The 25,847-nt window shown below is 39.0% G+C and overlaps 1 protein-coding gene across 1 annotated transcript; it reads left to right on the top strand.

Annotated features, from left to right (window-relative positions):
• Positions 1-1,797: 1,797 nt before the first annotated feature.
• Positions 1,798-25,783, top strand: REC114 (REC114 meiotic recombination protein; the record flags this gene model as incomplete). The annotated part of the gene is made up of 6 exons (XM_082769153.1): positions 1,798-1,917; positions 2,556-2,645; positions 16,046-16,129; positions 20,515-20,709; positions 22,325-22,393; positions 25,616-25,783. 6 exons carry the CDS (start codon positions 1,798-1,800, stop codon positions 25,775-25,777), a joined length of 720 nt encoding a protein of 239 aa, XP_082625279.1. The 3' UTR covers positions 25,778-25,783.
• Between the last annotated feature and the right edge of the window lie 64 nt (positions 25,784-25,847).

Here is a 25,847-nt window from a genome sequence, read left to right as displayed (position 1 = left end):
ACTTCAATAGTGTTATTTTTTAAAAGGTTTGATGAGAGTATCTGATGCTCTTAGTTTACTTCTCCCACTTTCAAAACCACATTTTGAAATTTTTACTTTGTTAAAATACAGAGCTTTTGTTTTCCTCCTCCAGAATCTTTTAGCACATCTGCCATAAATCACTCTTGGAAAACTAGACACTAGAAGATGCTGCAAACAAACCATTTTCTATAACTTCTGCTGAATTAGGGGAAAATTGATTCAATACATGTATTCATACTATTCTTCCCTGACATTTATATTACTTTCTTCTGTAGTTTCCAAGAAAGTCCCAAGTTTACAAGCCAACTCTGAACATTTGACAAGCACAATTTAAGAAATCCTCATGGGAAAACAGTGATTAGAGAAAGCAACTGGCAGCTGGAGGCCCACGCTCTATTCCCTATTCCATTACTGATTTTTTCTGGATGACCTTGTCAAGTCATTTAATGCCTTTCTGCTTCTGCTCCCCTATCTGCAAAACATTCAGATAAACACCTTCTTTTTGAAAAACATCCTAAAATTGTTTATTAGGAAAATGGTTCCTCAGATACTAGCCTGGCTTTTGGGTTGTAACACCAGACAGAAGACAACACAACTGCTACATGACATAAATGCAGATCTATAGCTTTCTAACAGACTGAACCATCCCAGGTTAAGTAACAAGTTAACCTTGTACCCAGAGGCTTTATTTCAGATGAGACAGTAGTTACTTAGGCCATTTTAACCTTACACATATAAACCAAGCTGGCAACAAAATGGCAAACTATGAAGGCAACAAGAAGACACAAACACACAAAAAAACATCAAACAAACAAAACATCATAAACAAAAGAATACACATTATTTTTTTTGTTCTGTTTAATTTAACAGAAACATGACTATTTAGCCAAGCCTCACCTTGGCCAAGCACATGCCGCTGGCAGTAGCAACGCTCACGTTTGGGATTAATGGTATCAGCACAGAACCCTCAGGTACGCAAACAAAAATGGTTTAATGGTGGTTAGTGATGAACCAACATCCCTAAAGTCAGTACAGGTTAGTCAGGCTCTCACAGACATCTTCCAGGCTCTTTCATGCCCCCTCACTGACCTTGGGTGGTTAATGCACATATTTCTATTGCTAATGTGCCAAGATATGCACTATAAATGGAATACATAAGTGCAGTCCTACTATGAGTCATCCTGCCATCACTCTTTTTCTAGATAAAGTGTAAAATTACATAACTCTGGGAGCAACCTAATAACAGAGAGGAAGCAAAATGGAAGAGAAGTGCAATTTTGATTTATTAGTCCATCTGTACAAACCTGTGCTGGCTAGCAAAAAGCAACACGCTGAAAAAAAAAATTGCTTTTTGACATTTAGCATAGCTCCTACTTTAGGTACCACAAAAGTTCTGTTTTAGTTCTGTGAACTTAACACAACAAATTACTGCACCAAAAACTTAAAACGTACACTAAGTTTTCGGATAACTTTTCTACATGAACTGAGAAATTCATCACCCGAAGACAGCCAGATGCAGGTGTCACCGACAGATGCCCTCAGCATACAAAACAACAGCCGAGCCCACTCAAAATGGCGGCGCTGAGGGGAGAACAACCGCCCGCGAGTAACGGTCCGCGCGAGCCCGAGCGCACTACCGGATTTGCTCTCGTTTCCCTTGTGCTCGCTGATTGGTGGAGGAGACCGCTCCCGCGTTCTCTCCTCTCTCCTATTGGCTGCCGTTTCCCGCCTCTGCTGCCGCTCCTGCTGAGGGGCCGCAGCCACCTCAGGGCCGCGATGGCGGCGGGCGGCGGTGACTCCCTCTCGGGCAGCGCCTCGACGTGGCCCTTGAAGCGCTACGGCCGCTTCCTGCCCCCGACTGACGGCGACGAGGAGCAAACCGCCTCCTCCTGGCAGGTGGCCCGGTACCGGGGTCTTTTCTCTGTCCTGCTGCCCTCAAAACTCCTATCCTGGCCCTCCGTGTGTGGAAATGGGTGGCACTTGTAGCTGTCACCCGAGCCGCGGAGGGTCTTTTGGTATTTTAGCAATAATCAAGGGAAAGCTAAATGTGAAACAGTGGAAAATAATAGGAATAAAAATGCTACAATATCAAGCCTTTTCCTCTTCTTAAGCTAGCTTCCTTCGGCATGTCTGTCCAGCCTGGGAGTACGAAGCTAACACAGGCAGTGAGGGGTTTTCCTTTGTGAATTAATAATTAAACCTGTTAATGATATTAGTGATATCTGTTAATGGCCTGCTTTTTTCCTTGTCCCTCAGAAGTGACCCACTCACTGTATTAAAAGCTATAGATCAAGTCCGAAGAGGTCATGTTTTTTTTCAAAGTAGCTAGGTCTGTGTGTGGGGTTCTAATTAGTAAATATTTCTTGACTCTGCCTGCTGTCTGGGGGCTGGAGGCCTGGTACATTTCTGAGAGGTACTTTTACCTCTAACTTCCAGCACTGACCTCTGAAGCCTTTCTCATTTTGTACCAGAAATGGGAAGTGTAGATTCTGTGCATACAGGGATGGATTTTTCTTTTGTCAATCTTTTTAAAGGTTTTTGAATCAAATGAAGAATCTGGTCATCTTATCCTTACCATTGTTGTATCTGGCCACTTCTTTATTTCCCGTGGGAGAACAGTACTGGTAAGTTGGTTTTTGTTTGTTTCTCACGTTTAAAAACCATTTCTCCTTTTATCTTAGCATCAATATTGACTTCTTTTCCTTTCTCAGCTTCACGTTCTCTCCCAGTGAAAGGAAACTGCCAATTTAATTTTGCTCATGGAAATTCCCATGTGGTGTTTTCTCTCTTTGTTTATCAGACTAATACTACATGTATTAATTCCTACTGAGGAACAGTGTTTCCTTGGTGCTTCTAAAACTCTAGATTAAGACACATTACTAAGTGCAGTTGACATTGAAAGATGATTTTTTTTCCAACAATTCTTCAGTATAAGAAAACAGAAAATATGCTGTTAAGAAATACATAGAAATACAATTTATTTAAGATTTGCCATATGATCCAGCTAATTTCTTGCAAGTGATCTATTAGTATTTTGATAATTTTGTTTATCATGGTTCTTTTTATTTTCAATATGTTGCGTAATGTGATCTAACATCCACCTTACCTTCTTGGAGACAAAATATCTTAAGAGCTGTGTCAACTGATTGTGCTGTAGCCTGTGCTTCAGTATGACTGGCTTCTAAACTATAAAGACATCCTAAAACACCCCATCTAAGGGAGTTGGTTTGATGTTGAGATTGCTCCATTCTTCATGACAGAAAAAGCCTGTGCTGGAAAGTGGGATCCACTCTGTTCAGTGCATATCACCAATACCCAGTGATGATAGCAAGTAGGAATTGTCTGATAAATATATTTAAAAATAAATAAATAAATTACAAGCCATTGCAAAATGCTGCAGCATTAAGATAAATGCATATTTAATACAGAATGTGTACAAGGATATGTATAAGATCATAAATCAGTTTTTGCTGTGCCTCCTAAAATGTCTTAAACTTACAGAAATATCTTCTAAATATAGAGGGGGAGACCCATGTAGTACTCAAGATTTCAAGATTCAACTTAAAAATTCAAGATACCCTTGATTATTATTTTTTGACCTTTGAGTGTATTAAGGTTATTGAATGGGTAATGAGCAAACTAACAGAGAGCTGTCTGTATAGCCCACGTACAAGGCATAGCATTTGGCTTATATATTTAAGAAGGACAAGTTGAGTGGTTTTAGACAAGGTAAAAATGGAACATGAAAAGCATTTCAGCAGTGTGTGTTGAATAAGAAAAAGGAATGGAGTAATTGAATGTCCAGATAGTTAAACAGACGCAACTGAAATAAGACTTGCTGCCGTCTCTTGCCAAATTCTGCTGGGAATGAATCAGTGCAGAATGCCCCTCTCCTGGGGCTGGTCCTGTTTTCAGTACACTGATCAGACAGCTGTAACTGTTTAGTACCTAGTAGATTTGTATTACGTTGCAGAATGTCCTTGCAATAACCATATAAAGGCTAACTGAAAGGAAGTTTTAGTAATTAACTAATGAGCAAGAAAGGCATGGACAAAAGCTATAGCCCTTCAGAGACTTTGTCTGGCAAAGATTGTATCTGGCAAATAATAATGCACAGATAAAGTATGCTGTCGTAAGGGATGAGTGCAGGAAGAAAAGCGTTATAAAGACTTGGCTGAGAAAAGCACTTTCTCACAGCTCTCGAGTTTAATGGCTAGTGAAGCTTTCAGGCAGCTGCCTTGCTTGAAATACCAAATGAGGAATTTCTGAAGAGATGTCTCAGGTCTGTTTCAGCTTCTCAAAGACACTAAGATACCGCAGTAATAATCTCAATTTAGGAATAGTGTAGAATAGAGATGGTACAAACAAACTTGAGAAATATGACCAATACATGATATCAAGAGTTTTAAAATGTCATTTTTTAAACAAATTTTGGTAATATTTCTACACGAACGTTAAGGCTACACCAAAGATGTTTTATTAAGTGTATGAGAGAAGGTATACAAAATTGGTGTTGTATGCATTTTAAAACGTGATTGTCAATTCCTTTGGATGCACTTCTAGGATGTGTAATTGGGATCATGCTGCAGGAGTGCTCTGTGCATATTGAACGTTACCTAGTGCAAAATGCATCGGTACAACATGCCCTGTGCCTATTTATCTCTCTCTGCAACACGACAGAGATTGGAGTAGTCCTCCCACAGTTCCCTCTTCAACATACTGGACTGGCTGAAAAACCTAGCAAATATCCAATCTGCTAGTTGTGAACACTGGTGGGCATCTTTGGACCTGTGTTTCCTGTTTATAAGTGATTTGGCCCAACATCTGGCTTAGCTTTACTGGTTAGACTTGTTCCTTAAGCACATGCCCTCCCAGAAGGGCGTGCCTTTCCCCAGTGCTGACATGCAGTGATAAAATTCTGCCTAAAACAATCCCAATCCGCAGGTGTCTTTTCAGGCTGATGACCAGTCTATGGAATCTACTTAGTAAAGCAGCCAGTATCACCAGCCAGAAAGGTGATGCACAGGGGGTGGTGCTGTTGGCCAGAAGCTGGTATCAGCACCGATACCACAGCATGCATGACCATTACTGAGTCTGTGAATGGTTTTCTTCAGGCAGTACACAGGGACACTGGAAATTTAGCATCATTTCAGTATCACTCAAGCCAGAATTATGCAGGCCACTGGTGGAATTTTCCAAAGTCCTTGTTGAGATGCATGTAACAAAAAGAATTGCAATGCAGTACAGGCTGTGTTGTTGCTGTAGAAATAATCAGACTGTAGAAATGGTTAATCTCACTGGTGCTATCTCCCTGTGGTCTCCAGCTCCCAGGAGTTGTCAGAAACCTGTCACAATGTTTAAACAGGCTTTGCACAACCAAGTATGTATGGTTCTTTGGAATCTGTCACAGACCACATCTTCTCACTGGGGGTCTATTATAATGGACATTTTGTCATGGAGGATAACGTGAAATACACAAGTTTCTGCTCCAGAGGGAATGTATGAAGTCTGATAAAGTGCTGCAATTGTTGGAATGATTCAGCTCTTGTTTTTACTGTTCGTTTGTACTTGCTGGCGTGGGCTACTGAATTTCCTTTTTAATGCCAAGGTGTTCTCCAACACATGTATGTGCTGAAATTCCCTCTGATGTACTTACAAAACTGTTTCTTGCTATGTAGTAACTACATCCTTTAAAAACTGTTGATGTCTAGTCTTTTGATCCATCTTCCAATCCCTACTTTTCAGACCTTTTGATGTACTGCAGGCTTCTGATTTTGAGGGAACCCATTAACAACTATCACAGCTTTATACCTTTGCATAGGAACACAGTGGGGCACAAGACCTCTGCGTGACCCTATCAAACACCAAATAGTGAAAGAAGTATTGTCCATTATAAGGGGGGGGGGAGACGGGACATACATAGTTTTCATGGTGATCCCACTGGCTGCAAGACCCTGGAGAAGCCTGAAGGTGACCATATTTTCTTTGGAGTTTCCAGTTTGCAGATAATAAAGAAGGTAACAGGTCTTCTCAGAGGGATGTTGCGCCTTGGTTAAACGTGCTTGGTCTGGTCGGAGTTAGGCTTAATTTACTGTAGAGGTGTGATTTAGTTCAAGAACTACTGGATGTTTCACATTGTGCTGAATGAGACTGCTGTAATGTACAAAAAACAAAACAAAACACAGCCAACCAACCTGCAACAAGTGCTGTTCTTCAGGATTTCCCATCTGGTTTGACTTTCCTGAGGCATTTGCTGTTGATGGATAAATCACCTTTTCTAAGACTGAAGAACCTTTCTGGAAGAGTAGATATTTTTGTCATAGGACAGCATTAAGCAATCACAGGATGTATGATTACAGAAATTGGCATTTGACATCAACAAATGGTTTCTAAAGTACACTACCTCATCTCAACCACTAGTTATTTCAAAGACAAATGAAGGAAGTTATTCTGGTAGTTGTTCTGCTGTCACAGGGACCACCTTCCTTCTCAACTCGAATAACTATTTTGTATTTTTGTAAAATTTCTGTGGATGAATAATAAAGGGATTTTTTTTTCCCCTCTAGCAGTAATCCAAGAATGAAACGAATTGCAAACTAAATGCAAGAATTCAGAAAGTGGTGAATGTTCCTAATATTTTTTTTATTGCGGCAGTAAAGGAACCCTTACTCCACTCCAAGAATTTTAACATGAACCATTTTAAGCGATAGGTTCAAAAAAAAAGCTTTTAGGTAACATCTTTGACAAAGAAAATATCAATTGGATGCTTTTAAAACTGGCAGTATCGTAGTATGATGTATTTTAATCTCTTCTGGTTTAAAATGGGTGCAGAATGTAGTAAAATCAGTGCATTAATAGACTCAAACTATCTTGTTTAGTACCTTCTATTTTCTCTAGGAAGATAAATCAGAGTACATCTGTTCTTCGGTGGTGTGTACATTTTACAAAAGCCAAAATGAACCTTTTTAGCTGCCAGCAAGTTCTGAGTTATTATGATAATATTGTGGGTGGATGCTTTTTAAAAAGTCCAGCAAGAACAAAAATCAGTTACAGTTGAATCAGTTGAAAAATGTGAACTTCAGACTTCAGCTGCTTTGTATGGCATATAGAAGTTTTCTTTATTCATTCTTCTGCAGTAAATGTTAGTGTTAATTGAACTCTGTGCTGATCGGCTTCTTAGTTAATTTTCTCCTAAACTGATCTTGGTTGGCTAACATGCAAGTAGCGACAGCTCCAAGTATTTTCTCTTTAGTGAGCATGGATCCCATGAATACTTACTTTTGGATGAAGGCATATTTTGTTCAGTCGCTCAGTGATTCTTCCATGAAATGCTTTTTCATGTCAAGTGAAGATTTAGGAAATATTAAAATACAAACCATTTTGTGTAACATACACTTCCCTTTGTATTAAAACATCAAGCAATAGCTTTTGTGGGAGTTTTTTGCTTACCAAATGCTTTTCTTTAGTGTCTTACCTTTCGTCCACGGATAACTTTCACTACATCGCCATTTGCACAAAACTGAGATGAAAGACAGTTGTTCAGAAATGAAAATATGTATTTCATTAATGGCTGGATTAACCCAATCCATTTGGGGATGAATATTCAAGGATTCCTGCCTTTATATCAAAATATTTTCTCTTCTATGCATATATTTACATATTCTCACAGTTTTTTATTTTCTTAAAGCAGGACTGTTACAAAACCTTTCTTTTTTCTTAAAGAAAATTGGTTTCTTAGGACCAAGTGAGACTATGCCTCTTCTACGAGCATTTGTAAAAGTTAAAAAAATCTTCACGTAAGAAGATTTTATAGAAGACTTACAGAATTATTCTCACAAGCCATAAAATAGTAAAATATTCAATGAATGATCTTCTAGCAGACTTTTCACTAACAGAATTTGCAATACTATTTTCTGGCCAGAGAGCATGCTATAGCGTATGTGCTAAGTCTCAGCGCTTTCAGACCAGGCAGATCAGTCTGTACCTGCTGCTTGGGCGCTGCAGCTTGATGCAATTTCTTACAGTACCTGAGAATGCTCCAGAGCTGATGACTGAAGCACATCCATCCTATTCTAAGAAGTAATTGTGTTCAGTGTATCCATCAGTTGCCCAAAGAAAACTAAGTTATCTGTTTTAATGGGTAGACTGTTTTGGGGAATGGGTATGCTCTCGATATCATTTTAAACATTCTTTAATGACACTGCCAGAGATGACTTCTTGTGATGAACCAAATGGAATCCAGAGAAGGGTAAACAGAACATCAGAGCCTAGAATGTAAAAAAAAAAAAAAAAAAAAACTAATGTGTAATGCATGTCAAAGGGAGTTTGTTGTTTTGATTTTCAGTATTTCATTTGGAATTGCATAACATTTTTAGGACCTAGTTTTGCTTAACAGACTGCGTATCTCAGGAAAACCTCATTCTTGCACACTGTAAGTAATGGAATTTTAACAGAAATATCTCAACAACATCTCTGGCAATTTCTGGTCACACTTAGGATACTTCATGTTCTGTGTATGACACGTGCAACTCATTTTCTTTCCCTCCTCCAAATCAGAACACCATGAAAATTATATTTTGGTGTTTTATTGGATACAATTAATTCCAGTGCTAGAATCCTTAGTATCCTACACATTAAACAAACTGAAATTGTAAAGAGGGCTTATTTAATAGGATAAAATGAATCCGGAGCAATTGATTTGTGACCTGATCTTTTAAGTATAGGCTAAATATCTTTAGTGCCCTCCCAGTCCCCTCCTGACTTCTAACAAGCTAACAGTGCTTAGGATACAGTAGAATCTAACCTCATTAATTAGGCAAACATTCAGCAGACATCCTGATGTTCTTGATGCTCTCTTCGCAGTGCCTGAAACTTATGCACCAGGTTTTTGAGATGATATTCACAACTCTACCTTGGGTAGATAAAAGTCCCTGTGCAACAAGTGAGGACATTTGACAGGGACCTGGGGAAGTGAGCAGGTTGCTTGGTGGTGGAACTACATCAGTTTCCCCGTTTGTGTTTCCTATAACGATAGATGCCTGTTGTAACAATTATGTATTATATGACCAGCAACCGTAAAGAGTTATAAGGGTTTCAGATTTATATTACTCTCCTGCCCTAATTCTTCTAAACCCAACTACTAATTTTTAAAGAGTAGTGGCATTAATAAAATATACTTACCCTAAAGTTAGAGTTCAAAATAAAATACTGATCTAGGGAAGTATGTATTTTGTATCAGGACTTAAAGAAGAAATTGCGTACCTTGACTTACTGATGGAATACTTTCACGTGCTTCAGCCAGCTAATCCTATGAGCATTCTATTCGCCTCTCTAGGTCCTTGGTCAGTTGTCATTGTTCTAAAGTGTAGTTTAAAAAAATGGTTTTTTGGGGTTCTGTGAAACATTGAGGTTTGTCCCAAGTTGGGGGCTTATCTTTGCTGTTCCCTCCTTCAAGGGGCTGCAGTGTGTACCAGTCTGGGGGAAGTCTTTGCAGAAAGGTGCCACCCAGCAGCAAGTGCTCCTGCACCTAATGCTGTGCTTTGGCAAAAGACATTCATTGGTTATCGAGTCCCCTGCACGGCTGCCTCAAGGCTGCCTATGTGTGGCCTGCATTCAGTCCTTCATTTAGCTTTCTTGCCTCTGTACAGAACCCTTTGTTTAATGAGTTCAACCCTGATCAGTTCTCCAGAATCAAACAAGCCTAACAGCAGCATTTAGGATCAAAAATCTAAGAGATTCGGGAGTAAAAAAATTGCATGCAAAAAGAGAACAATGAGCTTAACATCCTTTTCTTCCTAGTTAGCTTGCTGTCTGTCTGCCTTGGCTTTTTGGCCTTTATCCTTTTCCTTTCCACTTCCTATTCTATACTCTAAAGATCTGGTTGAGGCAGCTAATACTTAACACAAACTAAGATCGAAGTTACACATAGCCTGTGAAACACATGGTTTCTGCTACGCTCTTAGCTTCCCAAGAATTTGGAGACAGGCATATTGCTTGGAAATTTCTGGAGAGACAACTTTCTACTTCCCCCACTCTCCAAATAGTCATGTTTGGGGAATTTTTCTTGTCATATTGCCACTTGTGCTCTGCTCAGTTTTCAAAACAGCTCGTCATAGGAAAAAAAAAAAAATCTATTTGGCAGTATTTAGATCTCAGAGACAGATATAAAAGTAAGGAAGACTTCTAGGTGCGTTAGTCACAAGATAAAAATAAAGGTTTGATTGGAATTATGTTCAAAGCTTGATTTCCATAACTTCTAGCTTTAAGGTGGAATTATTTTATTTTTCAGTCATTAATGAAATGAATCTTGTCTTTTTATAAAGTAAGCCGTTTTCTAAGTTAAAAGTGCAAAATGGCAGCTCACATTGTCCTTTGGAAATCCAATAGGATAAAAATTGGTATTTTTCCATATATTAACAAGCACTTGATTTACAATCTATGTGACATTCAAGCATATAGTTTGCAGTATTATAACTATTAATGACTAAATCCCAATCAAAGAGGTCACCATGGAAACATGCACTTGTGAATGTTTTCAGATTTCGCTTAAGGTTTCTGAAAGCATCTCAGTTTTGTCTGTTATGTAGTGTTCATCATAACACTTACACATAATTCACAAGCTTTTTCAGACTGTCTGCTCTCATATCCTTATTTTTCCCTGTCTTGCAATAAGATAGAGTAACAGTCTTCTCAACTCTAACTGAGCGCCCACTGATGTTTGCTTTCCATAGGAAACATTTCTATTCTACTGCAGACTTTTACCAGATTTAGCCACATTGTGCAGATACCTGGAAATAATACTACTGTTCCTTTGTTTCCAAAGTAGTCACTTCTAAGAATAAACAACGTGTTCTTCAGTCTAAGTGTTGAATAATCATAGAACCTAGAACCTGTCAGCAGTCAAAAAATGTTGACATTTGTAATGTAACAAATCACTTAACATCTAGACAGTGAACATTATTTTCAAAAATATTTTTCACTGTACCACCCACACTCAGCATGGTGAGTAGACCCATGAAGTGGAGCTCTGCATAGGATGATGCAGTAGCTGGGCAGCGTCTCTCGCCGTCTGGGAAAAATAGCAGGTTGAAGTCATCCCTGCTGGTTTTGTGCAGTGTTGCATGAGCTTGCAACGTGGAGGGGTCAGAGCAGGCAACGTTTCTTACTTGTTGCTTACCTTGGGCAACGAGTAGAGTAAGGAACTGTCACAGGTGCCTTCCATGGAAACTGAACAGGGCCTTTGCAAGCAGAAGATTGCTGTTTTCAGGGAAATTGCTGCATACCATGTCGCTGCCCAGTTTGAATCAGAACGTTGCAAGCGGGATGTTGTCTGAAGCCTTCAGCATCTCTTTTCTGCTATGTTCCTCCATTTTTCAGACAGGAGCACTCTGACAACTATGCACTGGAATACTAATTAACCCAATAACATTTTTTGATCTCATGCTGAACTTGTAATTCCTTATGAATGCTCATTCCCAGTCTGTGGGATACACAGCTGAATCCCTCATCCATTACGTTATGCATTGTATATCCCCAGTCTGAACCGTGAACTGAGGACAAACAGTTACATATGCATTTCATGAGCACGTTATAATTGGCAGCGAATAAGAGAGAAAGTTTGTCTTTGTGTTTGGTTTTCTGGGTTTAATTTTTAGTTAAGATTGATTGTGAGGCCTTTAGGCAACCCTAACATAAAATGAATAATCTGTTCATGTATTCAGATGTTGCTTAGCACCATAGAGTTTCTACAGGATACAATAATAGAAGTATTCATAATAAAAAACAATACCTTGCAACACAGAACAAAGGCCTCATTATCCAGCAACTTCTTGATGGCTGAAATGTAAAATCAGAACAAAAGTATTTCCCAAGTAATGACAGACTACGTGGGTGTAAGTCTGGACCAGCATTATTATCTCTCCCTCATGTGATATGTCATGTCTTGTCCTGGCTCCAAAATATTTGGAAAATGCCTTGCTTTGTTTTCTGCTTCAGCTTTTTTTTTTTTCCCCCCCCCTCAGGATCCTCCCTCTGAGAGACAGATTTTTGTCAGAGATGTATGAAATTGTTTTCCTTGAATGCAGTGCTCTTACAGGCCTGACCCCAGGGAATAACATAAAGGCTATAGCCATGATGGAATGCTAACGATCAAACTTTCAGAAATGCTGCCATTTGTATCTTCAAATTGCAAACATTTGAAATCTTATGTTCCTGCCCAATTTTATGTTGCCTTTCTGTCTATATTCCCAATGAATCTTATACTGCCATCTGTCTTTGCTCGTACCCAGTACTGCTCAGCAATGAACAACTCTGAATGTAAAGCAGGTACTGATGGTGCCTGCTCAAGGGGAACACTGCCCACAGCTGCTTTCTCTGTATTTCTGTCTGCACGGTGGAAGCAATCTGGAGGTGCTATTACTATTTTTTTGTCCGTGCATATGTTGAGAGCAGATTTAGAGTTGATTCATCATCTCAAGAAAGGATCAAATGCACTATAATCTTAATATATTGCCATGCATTTTCCAGAATCTACCGCACACTTAGTTCCTGGATGGTGACAGAGATCCTCTCAACTGAGCTATGGAACATGGGACAGATTTGTTTTGGTCTTCATTCTTGCTGTTCAGAATTCACTTACCGAACTTCATACATGGATTTGTAACTACTTCAGTGTTGACAAGAAAGTTCATGCAGTTAAGAAGAATCTTGTCTTAATCCAGGCAGCCTGAAATACAGATTCTATGCTGCCTGAAGTAACATGGAAAAGCCATGAGGAACAGTGAACCTTCTTAAAATGGTGCCAAATCAGATGTTTTCTGCTTACAACTGAGGAAAATCTAGAAGATTCTGATTGTAATGACAATTACTGATATAAGTGATCTAACGATGGAGTTAGGTCAGAGCAGTTCTACAGGTTAGCTGTTCTTAGTTGCTTCTGCCTGGCAATATACAATCAACAAAGGTGCAAGGGAAAAGGAAACACTTTCTGTTTTGTTCTTCAGTTAATTAAATTCCAAGTACATTAAATTTCAGTTAATTAAATTTTGGGTCAAATAATTAGGAGTACATAAATAAAAATGATACATATAATTTTTTTCCCCAGCTTGATTTTACCTCAGAAACAGGGCACATTAAAAGAATGCCAACCTGGTAAGCATCAGTAAAATAGTTGGTATGAAAGTTAAACATCAGCTGCCTTTTATGATCTTTGTGAAAAGGGTTATTATTTTATGGAGAAAACATTTGTTCTACCTACGTCTTACAGTGAAAGGAAAAACACTATAAAAATAGAATAAGTATGGGAACAGCTATATTTAAATAAACACAGTGTGCATCAGAGACATTAAGTATCCAAAATGAACAGAGTAAGCAGAAGTGGCCACAAGTTAAGGAAAGTGGCCTAGTGAAAGAGGGGGATATTAGAATTGCTTCACTAACAGTCTTTCAGGACTTGGCAGGGGAATCAGAGGAAATCAAGCAGCAATGGATAAACAACCTATGGCAGGAAGCACTAAGCATGTAAGCACTAGCAGCAGTCATACTCCAACACAAATTATTTCCTGGGTTGTTTGGTTGTCCAGATCTTAGTCTGGCTGCTTAACTGGAGCGAGCAGTTCTGAATTAAGGTATGGATATTCCCCTCAATATGAGTAAGTTAAGAAATGCTCAACATTTATGTCTTGAAATGAGGTAAGAAGGAAGCAAGTCCTTGCAGTGGGATGGAATTAACCTTAAGTTGGTTTGCATTTATTTCACCAAAATAGATTTAAATGCTCTTGGTTTAGTGCACTCCAAACACTGAGAACACTTGCTTTTCAGGTTATTTATATAAACCTCAAGAATATACTTTTTCTAGAAGGAATGGTTTAAATATATCTTTTTTGCTTTACATAGTCCAGTTCTATATAATCCACATTTTTCTCTGTTCTGACCTTAGAGCCTGTGCCATTCAAACTCTTTTGTGATACTTATGTTTTTTGCAACCAGTTGCTTTCCTTCTTGACTGCCCTCTACTCTGTACTTTACTCATCTTGCTTCAGCTCCATTTTCCTTGCTTCCTTAGTGAATCCCTTCTATCAGCAGTGGCAGCATGAGCACAGCTAACTTGCTAGCACCTTTCCATTTTCAGAGTTAAGCAATATTTGGGGGCCAAATTCTGTACATGAATATCCTTAGCAAGATTGCAAAGTCACATATACAACTGAGGCATATACAACTGAAATTACAACATCCAGAAATGTTCTAACAGTGTTTGGTACTTTTCCTTGCCTACTAATCTCATCTTACTCCGCAGGCATTCTGCTCGGCATTATTATTTTAAAACAACTTCAAAGTCTGCATACCAAGCTCTTGTCTGGCAGGTCTATCAAAAGAAGCTAAAACTGCATACCTCAAAGCCAGGGATGCTAAAATACCAGGTGAACAAAGGAGTAAGAGTATTTCACAGGCTTCCTTTCCTGTGTCAGACTACGTGACAAACTGGCCTTTAGAGGCTTCCTGCTGTTTGACAGAGAGGATTTTGTCTGTATGTGGAAGGAGGATACCCTCCTGCTCCAGAACTTCAGCAGTCCAGCTGCATCACGCAGTACGGCTGGAGAGCAATGACTTACCAAGGAAGATGCTCTTTTATTTCATGAGTTTGGCAATTCATCCCTTTTAGGATCCAGACTCCTTTAACAATTCATGTAGGAGTAGAGGATAGCTCGGCACTTCCCTTTGGACACAAAGTGAAGTTTTTCCTACTCTTTTGACCTTGAGACTTTTCACACCTTAGTAAGTTCTACCCTGAGGCACACTGAATGTGCTCGTTGCCCACAGACAGAATGGGCTCAGTGCAAGCAGCTGAGGTATCTTACCTGCTGTCTGCACCTTCCCCAAAACAGTGCAGATTCTTTTCTCCCTCCGCCTCTAAATCACTTGGGACCAATACTTGCAGACCATCTTACCATTTTGGAATCTAGCAGGTGTCTGATCAGAATAGTCTGTGATCCAGTTTGCATTTGGCATGACTCTTCCAACATTTCATAGATACTCCTCATTAAAGTTCAGTTAAAAATCTGCACCCAGTTGCTGCATGGGACTCTAAAACCGGTGCCAGCATAATAAAAACAGTGTCTTATTAAGGCGACTTCTTGTACCAAACTAGAATGGGAGATGGTTTCCTAGCCTGGACCTGCAAAAGATGGATATGAACTGGAAAAAGCATGCTTTTGATGGTCCAGGATGGGCATGACTTTTAATTCTTGACCCTTAGGACACCTATGCAAAGCAGCCTATGTAAAGAGGTCATCAAAAGTTCAGATAGACACAAAATAGGTTACATAATTACCTCCCTGCCCTTAAGCTTGGTTGTGTTGGCTTTTGTTGTTGTTTGTTTTGTTTTTACCCTAGACTTTCCTAAATAATGACTGTGTGGCAGCCTGTGGAATTACTTGCGGAACACAGTCCCTAGTCTTGAAGGTTTTTATGGTGTTTTCAGGTTCCTGGGGTATTTTTACAGAATGCTGAGCAGTCCATCTTGTTTGAAGAGACTGACAGTTAATGCAATGGGAGTATAAAAACATCTTTATCAAGTTACCAAAGCTGCTTCTTGTTTACCTGGATTCCATCTAGAGAAAGTGCCTGTCTGGGCCTTAGATAAACCAACTGCTGGCCCATTCTTCAGGTTTGCCTGCCCTCTGCTGCCTTCTCAGGCAATTTCATGGGATTCAGAAGGACTGATTAAAGCTCTTGTTGTGGCTATTACTATGCATTTCAAGGAGACTTTCGTAACATGCACACTGAAAAGTATACATGGAAATTAGAATGTACCATGACATACCGTTGTAACCGGAGCTACAGACTCCAATTTAATTCAGTGTGATAAAAATTACATATTGGCAATTATGTGATAGATACAAATGATGCCTGTATTCAGATGACAGTAATCTTCATAAGGGATTAAATTGTATCATGTAATTTGAATGTGCACTTTGGAGTATTGCATGTTTGCTGTGCAAGTAGTTTGTATCCTGCTTTATTTCAGGAAGGCTTTTCATTAATTGATTGCCACAAATGGTTAAAGATAGTAAGAAGAGCAGACTGCCTGCTGCTTTGTGCAAAGTCAAAGGTAGGTTGAGTTAATTTTAATATTTCGAATTGCTAACTCAGTTCTGTTTCTTAAGGTTTCCTAATATTGGATGAATTAAACCAGAAATTCTGAGATAATGTAAATTGTGTATATAAATTAAAGTTGTTTTTTTGTTTTGTTTTGTAATTTAAGTATGAAACAAAACTGAATTGAATCATCGTAATGTCTTTTGTAGCTGCTGCTATGTGAGACTTTTAGACTGCTTTCTGAGAGTTAGCTATTAAAACAGCTAGACTGGTATTTATTTTAGAGTTCATCTGCCAGCATGACTGTATAAAACCTGAAATGGGCCCACAGTGTGAAAACTGTACTGCTAACAATTAAAAAGATGAAGCAATTCTCTGACATGTACAGAAGCTTGCTACCTATCAGTCATACTTCACTATGGCCCATGAAGTATTTAAAGCAATTATTTAGCTATTTACTGGCTCCTGAGACCTGGCACAGTAGCGCCCAGTAGGTGATTCAGATATTCGATATTCAGATTAATAGAAGAGACCTGAGTTTCTGTCTTCCCCTCAGATCTCATGCAAAGGGGTTGGCTAGCCTTTAAAAAATTACATGGCATTTGTTTGTTACCAACTTAAGTATAAGTTGCAGTTTTCTTGGTTCTTAGGTGAACTCTGGGAAAATCCTTAACCATCTGTGCTGAGCAGTTTTTTCAGAAACAAAAACTGTTTCTAAATGAGAATAGCCCTCCCGCCTCTGCTGATACTTTCTAGGCTTTGTTGTTGCAGCCAAAACAGTTGCTTCCAGTTTAGCTATCTCTACGTGATGAGGGAGTTCATCTTTAGTTAGAAACAGGAATTTTGGAAAGAGATAAGCCCCCCGTTCAGTAGCTGCTAGAGACCAGTTTTAACTGTTGGCACAGAGCACTGAACTATTAAGGCATAAAAACATCTCAAGTATTCTGAGACGTTCTGGCATTCTCCCCTGACAGGAACAGAGTGGGTTATTATAATTGCAAATAGCAGTATCCAGGAGAGCTGGAAACTGTAAAAATTCTTCCTTACTTCTATTTGTATCTCTTATCTGATTCCTTTCACGAAAGGTGCATAACTGTTTTTTTTCATAGGATGTTACAAACTAAAGAGTACAATTTGCAAAGTGGAATGCCTTGCTAATTGCAAGATAAAAGCACACATGAGGTATAATAAACATTGTACAGATATAAGGACTCATCTTGTTTCAAAGTAAGCCTAAACTAATGGTAGCACTAGGAAATGCAAAAAATAAGTATCTCGATGTGTTTTAAATTCATGGGTTATGCTTGCCTGAAACCAAAACACCTTTGTTCTCTGATTTTTGTCAGATGATTGTTATAAAATGTGGAGTATCATTGGAGAAGACTATTGAGCTGTTGAAATAATTAGTTCTGATGAATCAGTAGATCATCAGTTTCCTTTGGAATTAACAGAACCAGTTCCCCAGCACAGCGTTAAGGGACTCTACTGCATCTCACAAGAAACAAAAATCAACGTCACAATCATTTTGAGGCTCGAAGAAAGCTCTGAGGGACATTTTGGAAAAAGAGGAATATTAACATAGTCTTAAATGAATTCACTGCATCCAAATGTTTACTTACCATAAATCCTCATGACTTAAAGTGGATTTAATGGTATTGCAGCAGTCCTATCATATAGCTTCTCTACTTTGTATCCTAAATTGTAGCTGAAACAATCCCTTAAATGCTATCATTGCATATTGCTTCTGTGCTAATCCTCAAAATCATTTAAAAATATTCAGGGAGCCAGCCACGCTATGTGAAGGGTTATGTCTCAGTCCCTGGTAGACTGAAGCAGAGCTGAGAAAGACGAAGCAGAAGCCATTTAAGCAGAGGAAAGCAAGCTATGTTTTCAAATACCAGTTCCTATATTTGCACGCACAAAGCAATTAAGGGGCATGTGCAACTAACTATTACTCTAATGTTTCTGATATACCTTCTGCTCCTTGTTTTCAGTCTGATTTCCTTACTTTACTGGTTTCGGTTATTTTCTCTCTTCTCTGCTTTTCCACCCTCTGCATATTACCTGCTTCACAGTTATAGGTAATCTATGTCAAAAAAGCATGGAGGTTAATCACTGGGATTATGTACTTCAGAAGAAACTGAGTGAACATTAAAAGATTGGCTTTTGAAAGTCATTAATGTACATTGACAGTGAAACTTACTCTCATTTCTTATAAAATACTCTTTTAATAGGGCATCGTAGACTCTAAGCTAGCAAAATGAGTTTCTAAACTAGACTTTGAGAAATTTAGTGTTACCATGCTTAAAAGCAAGACCTTTCACAGACTAGTACTAAAACTCAGATATACTATCAGAAACTTCATTCAGTGAAACATATGTGCATGTAATTCTGAAGCCATACCTGTCAGGTGCACACTTGTGTCTTGGAAGGAAGGCTGCATGGCTGACTACCCTTTCTACAGCTCCATCACTATTCTTACTATTCTTGTAGTAGGCCATTTCCCTTCATACTGTTTTCACTGAACTCACCCTGTCTAGGGTGGGAAGATTGAAGTGATCTCAAAAGTTCTTCAGTACTTCAGCTCTTGAACTCTTCAGTTCAGGTGCTGCTGTCTAGCACTGTTAATGCTAAAACTTGATGCACAGCTGAAATGGATTGCTCTCTTTCTGTAAAGGAAAAAGGTGTTTAGTTCACAAAACCTACTGTCTGTAACTGTAATCCTAAGTATCTAACCATCCAGTCCCTGCAAAAAGGCAAATGGCAATACAAATTGTTCTGACTGAAAATGGATTTGCAGATGGTAGGGGTAACTAAAATAAGAGTTCTTTGAAAGTCTCCAAAAAGAATTCAAATTAAGATGGAATTTACTTTTCTCTCATTTTAATGAGAACTTAACTGTCTGGCACAGCCACAAATCAGTGCTCAGTTACGTGAAGTTGACCCAGTTAAGCTGACACCTTCATTAATGACAGGAAATCTAACTGGGTGCTGGTAAAAACAAGTGCTACCATCTGAATTATTTTGACATTTTTCCCTTTAAAAGGCATCAAGGCAGTCTTTTATACTTACAGCGCCATAAAAATCACTTTACGCAATAGCCACATCTTAAAATAACATGCATGTAAACATACAGACTGTCACAAAGAGCTGGCTCATCTTTGAGACAAAAAACTTTAAAGTGAAAGATGTCCTTGTATTCATGTAAATCAGCAGGCTAGCAGTGTGTCTAGACATTTTAAAAAATGGCTTTGATGTTGAAACCTTAGAGAGATGAAGACTTATAAGCTGTATCAGTCCAAGGAAAGAAAAACTTGCTCCTTTTCTGGTGCTTTAACGATGTTTTACATTTGAAATTTCAAGATCAAACTGAAAGTCCCAGTAATACACTCTGTAAACAAGTGCATTCAATATGTAGCTGCCTTTTATCAGTGGGATGTGTTTAAGAGAAGCTTATTGTGCATGACAGGTTCTCCGTGTATTTAAAAAATACTATTGTTCTGCATGACAAGCTACGCTGGGGGTTGATTTTGTGCAATTCTTAATATTATGTCACTACTTGAAGTAATTAATTCTTCATTTTATTAACCAGGAAGATTCTCATAATGAAATCTATATGCTGATGTATATGTACAGTATCTGCCATTTCATGTCCAAGGACAGCTGCAGTGAGCCAGTCTGAACATCTGCATCATTGCAAGAGAGGTGGACTAAAACTGGTTTCCAGCAAGAAAGTTTCCAAGGAATGATTTCAGGGAGAGGTTACAGAATAGCTTTCCATTTGCACAGTACTCTTCCTGCTGAAGCATTTCAGTTTCTTTCACTCCCGATTAACTGCATTAACTTCTACTCAAGAAACAGTGGCATTAAGTTGGAATGCTAAACTGAATTTATAGTTATCTATGCACACTAGGTAGGAAAGGCTGATTTTAATGCAGACAATATAAATTCTAAATGGAACATAATTCCCAGAACTTTTAGTTTAGATGCCAAAGTTGACTTGTGCTTACTTTAGTGCCACCTCATTTTTTGTCACCAATAACCAGTCAGAGTTGGAATATTCTTAGGGAGTTTGCAGCAATAATAAGAACTTAGATTTCCCTGCTATAACTGTACCCACTGTTATGGCAAAATGCTTAATTAGTTGTATTAGTTTTAAGTGTCCCTGCTTGCTTTTTTTTTTTTTAAACTTATTTTCAAATTGCAAATTATAGTCTCATCTAGCTGTTGGGATAAATGAAAATACAGCATGGAAAACTTGATTTTTTTTTTTTTTTTTTTTTTACCTTGGTGCAGTGATCCAAGAATTAATCACCATCTACCTAACTATATCTAATAGCTTAATTAAATCAAAATATTTTGAGGGGATGAACAGTTAATTTCTTTTTTGTTTTTGAGCAGAATGAATGCCGCATGTTTCGAGTTCAGTTTGGTGGAGATTCAAAACAACAGATGTTGGAACACTGCTGCAATTGTGTTCAGAAACTTGTGGAGTACATACCAGTTCAAGTAACCGATGACCAAAGCCAGAACCTTTGTCACAGTCTCAGTGGTGGAAGTCAAGTGGAAGATGCTGAACAAGTACTACATGTAGTAAGCAAGCAAGAGTATGTGGATGCAAAAAAGGGAAAACAGTCACCTATCAGTGCTAGATCTGTAAATGACTGCTTATTCTACTTAAGTACAGACTCTGAGACAAAAAAAAAAAAAAAAAAAATCAGCAGAGCTCAATAGTACAATATTCTTTATAGTTCTGTATCTGTTTACATCAAACCAGTGTTTCTCATAGCAAATGAATTTACTTTTTTTTTTTTTTTTTTTCCCCTCCCCTCTAGCCAGCTACTTCATATTTTGTATCTCAGGAACTGTATTAATTTTCATGAAAGCTGGTATGGGAAGAACTGGGAAACCTAAAGATCAGCTTGCATGCAGGGCAACTCAGTTAGTGAACCGGAATGGAATCACTCAGGAAGTCAGCTACAGAAGCTGGCTATCATATTGCTATTTTCTCAGTGTGCCTAAAAAAGGTTAACAAAATAACACTCTAAAAAAAGTGATTTTAGCTCCTCAAGCTGGGAACCACCTGGCAGCTTTTCAGCTGAATTACACAGCTCAAGAAAAATGGTCAGAGACATTTAAGTAACCATGACTTGTGTTCTTTTTTTTGCATTTACCTACTCCTGTTTTGTAGTTTTAATAAGTGTACACATAGCAATTGTATACATTTTAGCTTAACCTGACGCATTTAGATGTGATTTCAGGGTAGGAGCAGAATGTTTTCCCTCTAAGACACTGACTTAAGGTGATTGGAAGAGGCAAAGGCAGTGTTGCTGAGGATGACTAATTCTTTAATATACAGTCTCTTGGTAAATGTGATCTTCTGAATACCCGTCTCTAATAAACATCCATGCAGCTAACTCAGCCAGGGAAACTGTTGAGTATGCAATAAAATACCAAGGGCCAAGAACAGCATCCTGAAAAGGGAATGTCAAAGTTTTCAGCTACATTATTTTCACAATATAATCCAGAAAATGTCCTACATGACTGGACAGTGAAAACAACACGTGGTAGAGATAGTGGGGGGAAGAGGTGGACAATACTGGTAATTTGACTTACGCTATTTGAAGGAAGATGTATAGGAGATGTATGACCTTCAACATCTGATCTTCAAGATTCATTGCTTGGTCTTTAAGCACACTTATCTATCCTTTGGGCTTTGCTCCTTTCCTGATAAGTTAAAGAATGACAGTTCAATTAACTACTTAAAGGCAGGATACTATTGAACACTAGTAGTCATACTATTGGTATCACTTTGCTCTCACTCTGTGACTGAAAGCCTCGCCCAGAGAGCAGAATTGACACCTCAAGCCATCTTTTCAGTGATATAACCCATGGGAAGTTAAAAAGCCTGCTCCTGGTGAGCACTCTTGCACAGTGTTTCTTTAAAGGTACTTCCAGTAAGCAGTTTAAAAGTTACCTTGGTTTAGATATGACAGTTTAACTACAGGCCCATTATTTCATGTCTTTCATTTTTAAAGACTTTAACAGATGTGCTTTAAAGTTCCATAAAAAGAGATGCCTTTTTACTGCATAAGGTAGCTGAGCACATTCTCTTCCCGTTATCTCTAAAAATGGAACCACTTCCCTTCTTGCACATACCCACTCTCTTCTTGGTAACCAGCTCTTATTTGCATTTGGTATTTTCTAGCCAGATGAGCCTCTACCAGATTCCTACACAAGCCTTGGAGAAAGAAGATCTGTAACACAGCTAGCACAGGTAAAAAGAACAAATAAATCTAACTTGGAACCTGTAACTAAATCTCTCAGGCACAGAGGAAAAGCTCTCTCATATGCTGTAAATGCCTGGTAGGTGTCTTCACAGAAGATGAGGATGCTACCAGTGCTGCTGTCTGTACTAACAAAAACACTGGCTCTAGCATAATGATCTGGAACTAGGAAATAAGCTGCAACGCCAGAGATTTCATGGTGTAATTGTACCATTTGCCTAAGAACATGCTGCCACACCGAGAGCAAAGAAATACCCAGAGGTCACTTATAAATAAATGACTGTCACTGACTCTGCAGATATTATCTCTACTTAGTTTAAGTCTGAAAACATCAATCATTCTTGACCTACAGCAAGAGATCCCATAATTCAATTGACAGTTCAACCAAAAGTCCAGGGTAAAGCTGTGCTTAAAATTAGTGGGAGTGAAATGTTGCTTATTGTGAATTTGGGACAGCACAGAACAAGACGACTGGGGAGAAAACCACACTCTTTCAAACCTGTTTTTTGTGCAGTTGCTTCTAATGGTTACTAGTTTCTTTTTCCTTATCGACAGAGTGATGGAGTTGTTTCTTCACATCAGTGGTTTAAGGGACAACTCCTATGCTCCCTATTAAAAGTTTATCATCTTTAAAACCTAAATGCTTATAATTGTTAACAAACACTTTGTTTACATAAAGTGGAGTTCCCCAAACTCTCTACCTGTGTTGAGAGCTGCAGCACATACCTTGCTGTTTCATTCACAGGTTTGTTTTTTCTCCTTGTAGTGATCCTCCAGACTGTAGCCTAGTACTTCTAGTTATGCTGAAGCTTGACAACAATGGGACTGACTGACTTGCTTTACTCATTATAAGCATCACTGATTACTGCTTAGGAAGTCACTGGAAAAACTCTATATGCCCCCTGCTAGGCAGTTGAGTGCAAACCTAAAGCTACATCCATTACCCTTCTACTTGGGCTCAAAGAGCAAGCTCAACATCAAATTCTACCTACAGTATTTATTGTGTATCTTTGTGCTTCTTATCTGCAGTGAAGGCAGATGGATTAATTGACAATGTGAACAGTAGCCTCAGGACCGCGCTAGGTCCTCCAGTTTCCCTGATGATACCTGTGAGCCTTAAACAGATGGAATTAGTGACAGTGGTTGCACAGGGCACAGTATGCCCTTCCTGTCCCAGGGCTAATTTAGCTCTGCTGTTGAACACTCAGTACAGAGCGATCAGACACGGCAGAGCTTGCCTTTAGCAACTGTTTTTTTCCATAATCATTTCACAACTAATTTCTGCTTTAAGAGGCAATACTAGGAAATGTAAATTAATACCACATTGTAAGACCTCAGGTTCTAAAAAATTCTTTTTTAATCACAAATGCATGATACCTGCTTCTGAACAAAGCTATCTGCTAACAAGGCTTTTTATTTGCTGTATGCTTTAATCCATCTCTCCCTTGAATTACTAGCAAATTCCCTTTCAAAGACTCCTTGATGTAGTTTCATACATCATCCACTGCTTGCCCCTTCACTTTCTAGTCAGCTTAAGTCAACTGTACTGCGAGCTCATTTCCCATGCCCTGACAATATGAAGTTAATTCAAGGCTAAGCGTCTTTTCCTAGTTCACCTTGGAGACATACCCATTCAGCTGGTGCTCTGGAGCAGCATGGGGCTGTATTTCTACATTTGTGCCACCTCAAGAAGCTGGCAGCAGCTTTGGTTATATAATATATTAATATATAAAATATACCTGAAAGAGAATAATCATTTTTAAACACTCTATTTTGCATTTAAAGATACTTTTCTCCAATCAACACTATGACATAAGATAACATCAACAGTGCAATTTTGAACCAGTAAGATTAGGAAAAATTAGATTCCCCCCTCCCACAAACACAGTTATGCTTGATGTGAGCATGCCCAAGCAGCCCACCTCATTACTTTGCCCTGTTTCAGGTTCAAGCAGCGGAAGCTAGGGCCTGGCTGAAACTAACAGCAATCCTGACTTTTCCAGATGGAGAGGCTTGGTTTAGCCCTAGTATGCCATTAGGCATACCAAGGAAGAGGCCAAGCGAGGTGTTTGAAGTTCTTTAAGCCCAGATACGTCAGACCACCTTCCATAACACTAGGACCACTCACCTTGCTCACCAGCTGCCTCTGCATATCACACTTACCTCACATGAAAGCAGCACTTCAGTGACTTCTGTACTCCTGCTCTCCCATGCAGAGTATCCAAACAGCATCTTAGCTGATGCTTTTATGACTTCAGAACAGACAGGTAAAGCAATTTAGAAAGCAGGTGGGTGGCAATGTCTGTATTTGCAGTCTGAACAACAGGACAGCACTGGTACACAAACATTTAAAGTCATTAACACGCACTGTGAATAATGAGATTTACAATGAGTAGCAACCCTGGCTGCGGCAGGGCCTGTACTCTGTGAAGTTGCCATTTCTTCAGTATGGCTCCCATCCAGCAGGAACACTGGCAGCCAGCCAAAATGAAGCGTTAGTCGAGATGCCTCAGATGGTTGTCGTAGTCACAGCAGCATGGAAAGTGCTCGGGAGCTGCCCAGCAACCTCCCAGGCCATTAGCCTTGCACGCTTCTCCGCTGTACCTAATGGATGAGATCTGGCATCGCCCGTGGACGCCAGGAGGCGGTGAGGGCCTCCTTGAGCTCAGTGCATGCTGCTACTAGATTTGAAGTAAAAAATAGCATGATGGGCATCCTTCCTGCACCACCAAGGGAAAAGCTGAGAGCAGGGGTCAAGTTGGGATGAAAAAGATGTTCTACACCTTTCAAAAAGCCCCACCATTTACTTCTAAGAGACAATTTGCTAAATTAAGAGCTTAGAACCACATTGTTTTGTTATCCCTGCTCAATTAGAACTGCAGTACACGCCTTTTGCAGAGGATCCTCTTCTCTTACACAGAATGGATTCACTAGGAAGTCATGTTACCCAGGAAACCAGCATTTCATAATGGCACAGGCACTAATTCAGAGCTGCACGAAAACTATTGGAATTGAAACCAGGTGTGAGGGGGAAAGAGTTCCACAGATAAATCATATAGGATTGAAAGTATTCAAACAGCGTAATAACAAGGCAGATGCATCTTTATTAAATACTGAAGGAAAATCTGACGTAGCTGCATCATTACAAAAACCATGTAATGCTACTTTTTATGTACAAGATTAGTGCAACACCTTTGTTTTTCCTTTTGCAGTCTGTGCTGAAACAGAAGTTTGAGCTCCCCCTTGTGTATCGGCATTCAGTGTGGAGCGCACAAGAACTGGGGCCCTTCATTCGCTTATGTCTTATGGATCAGAATTTCCCAGCTTTTGTGGAAGATGTGGAGAAGGAACTGAAAAAACTCGCGGAAGGCTGAGCAATATTTAACTTACTACCACTGAAATATCCGCTCCAGGATACACAGTACTCAGGATATACAAGCTTAA

The sequence above is a fragment of the Aythya marila genome (genome assembly GCF_965140915.1).
Source record: "Aythya marila genome assembly, chromosome: 11".
Classification (NCBI taxonomy): Eukaryota; Metazoa; Chordata; class Aves; order Anseriformes; family Anatidae; genus Aythya; species Aythya marila.
Note: the sequence above shows the minus strand (reverse complement) of the source record. Positions and strands in the feature narration are given on the sequence as shown.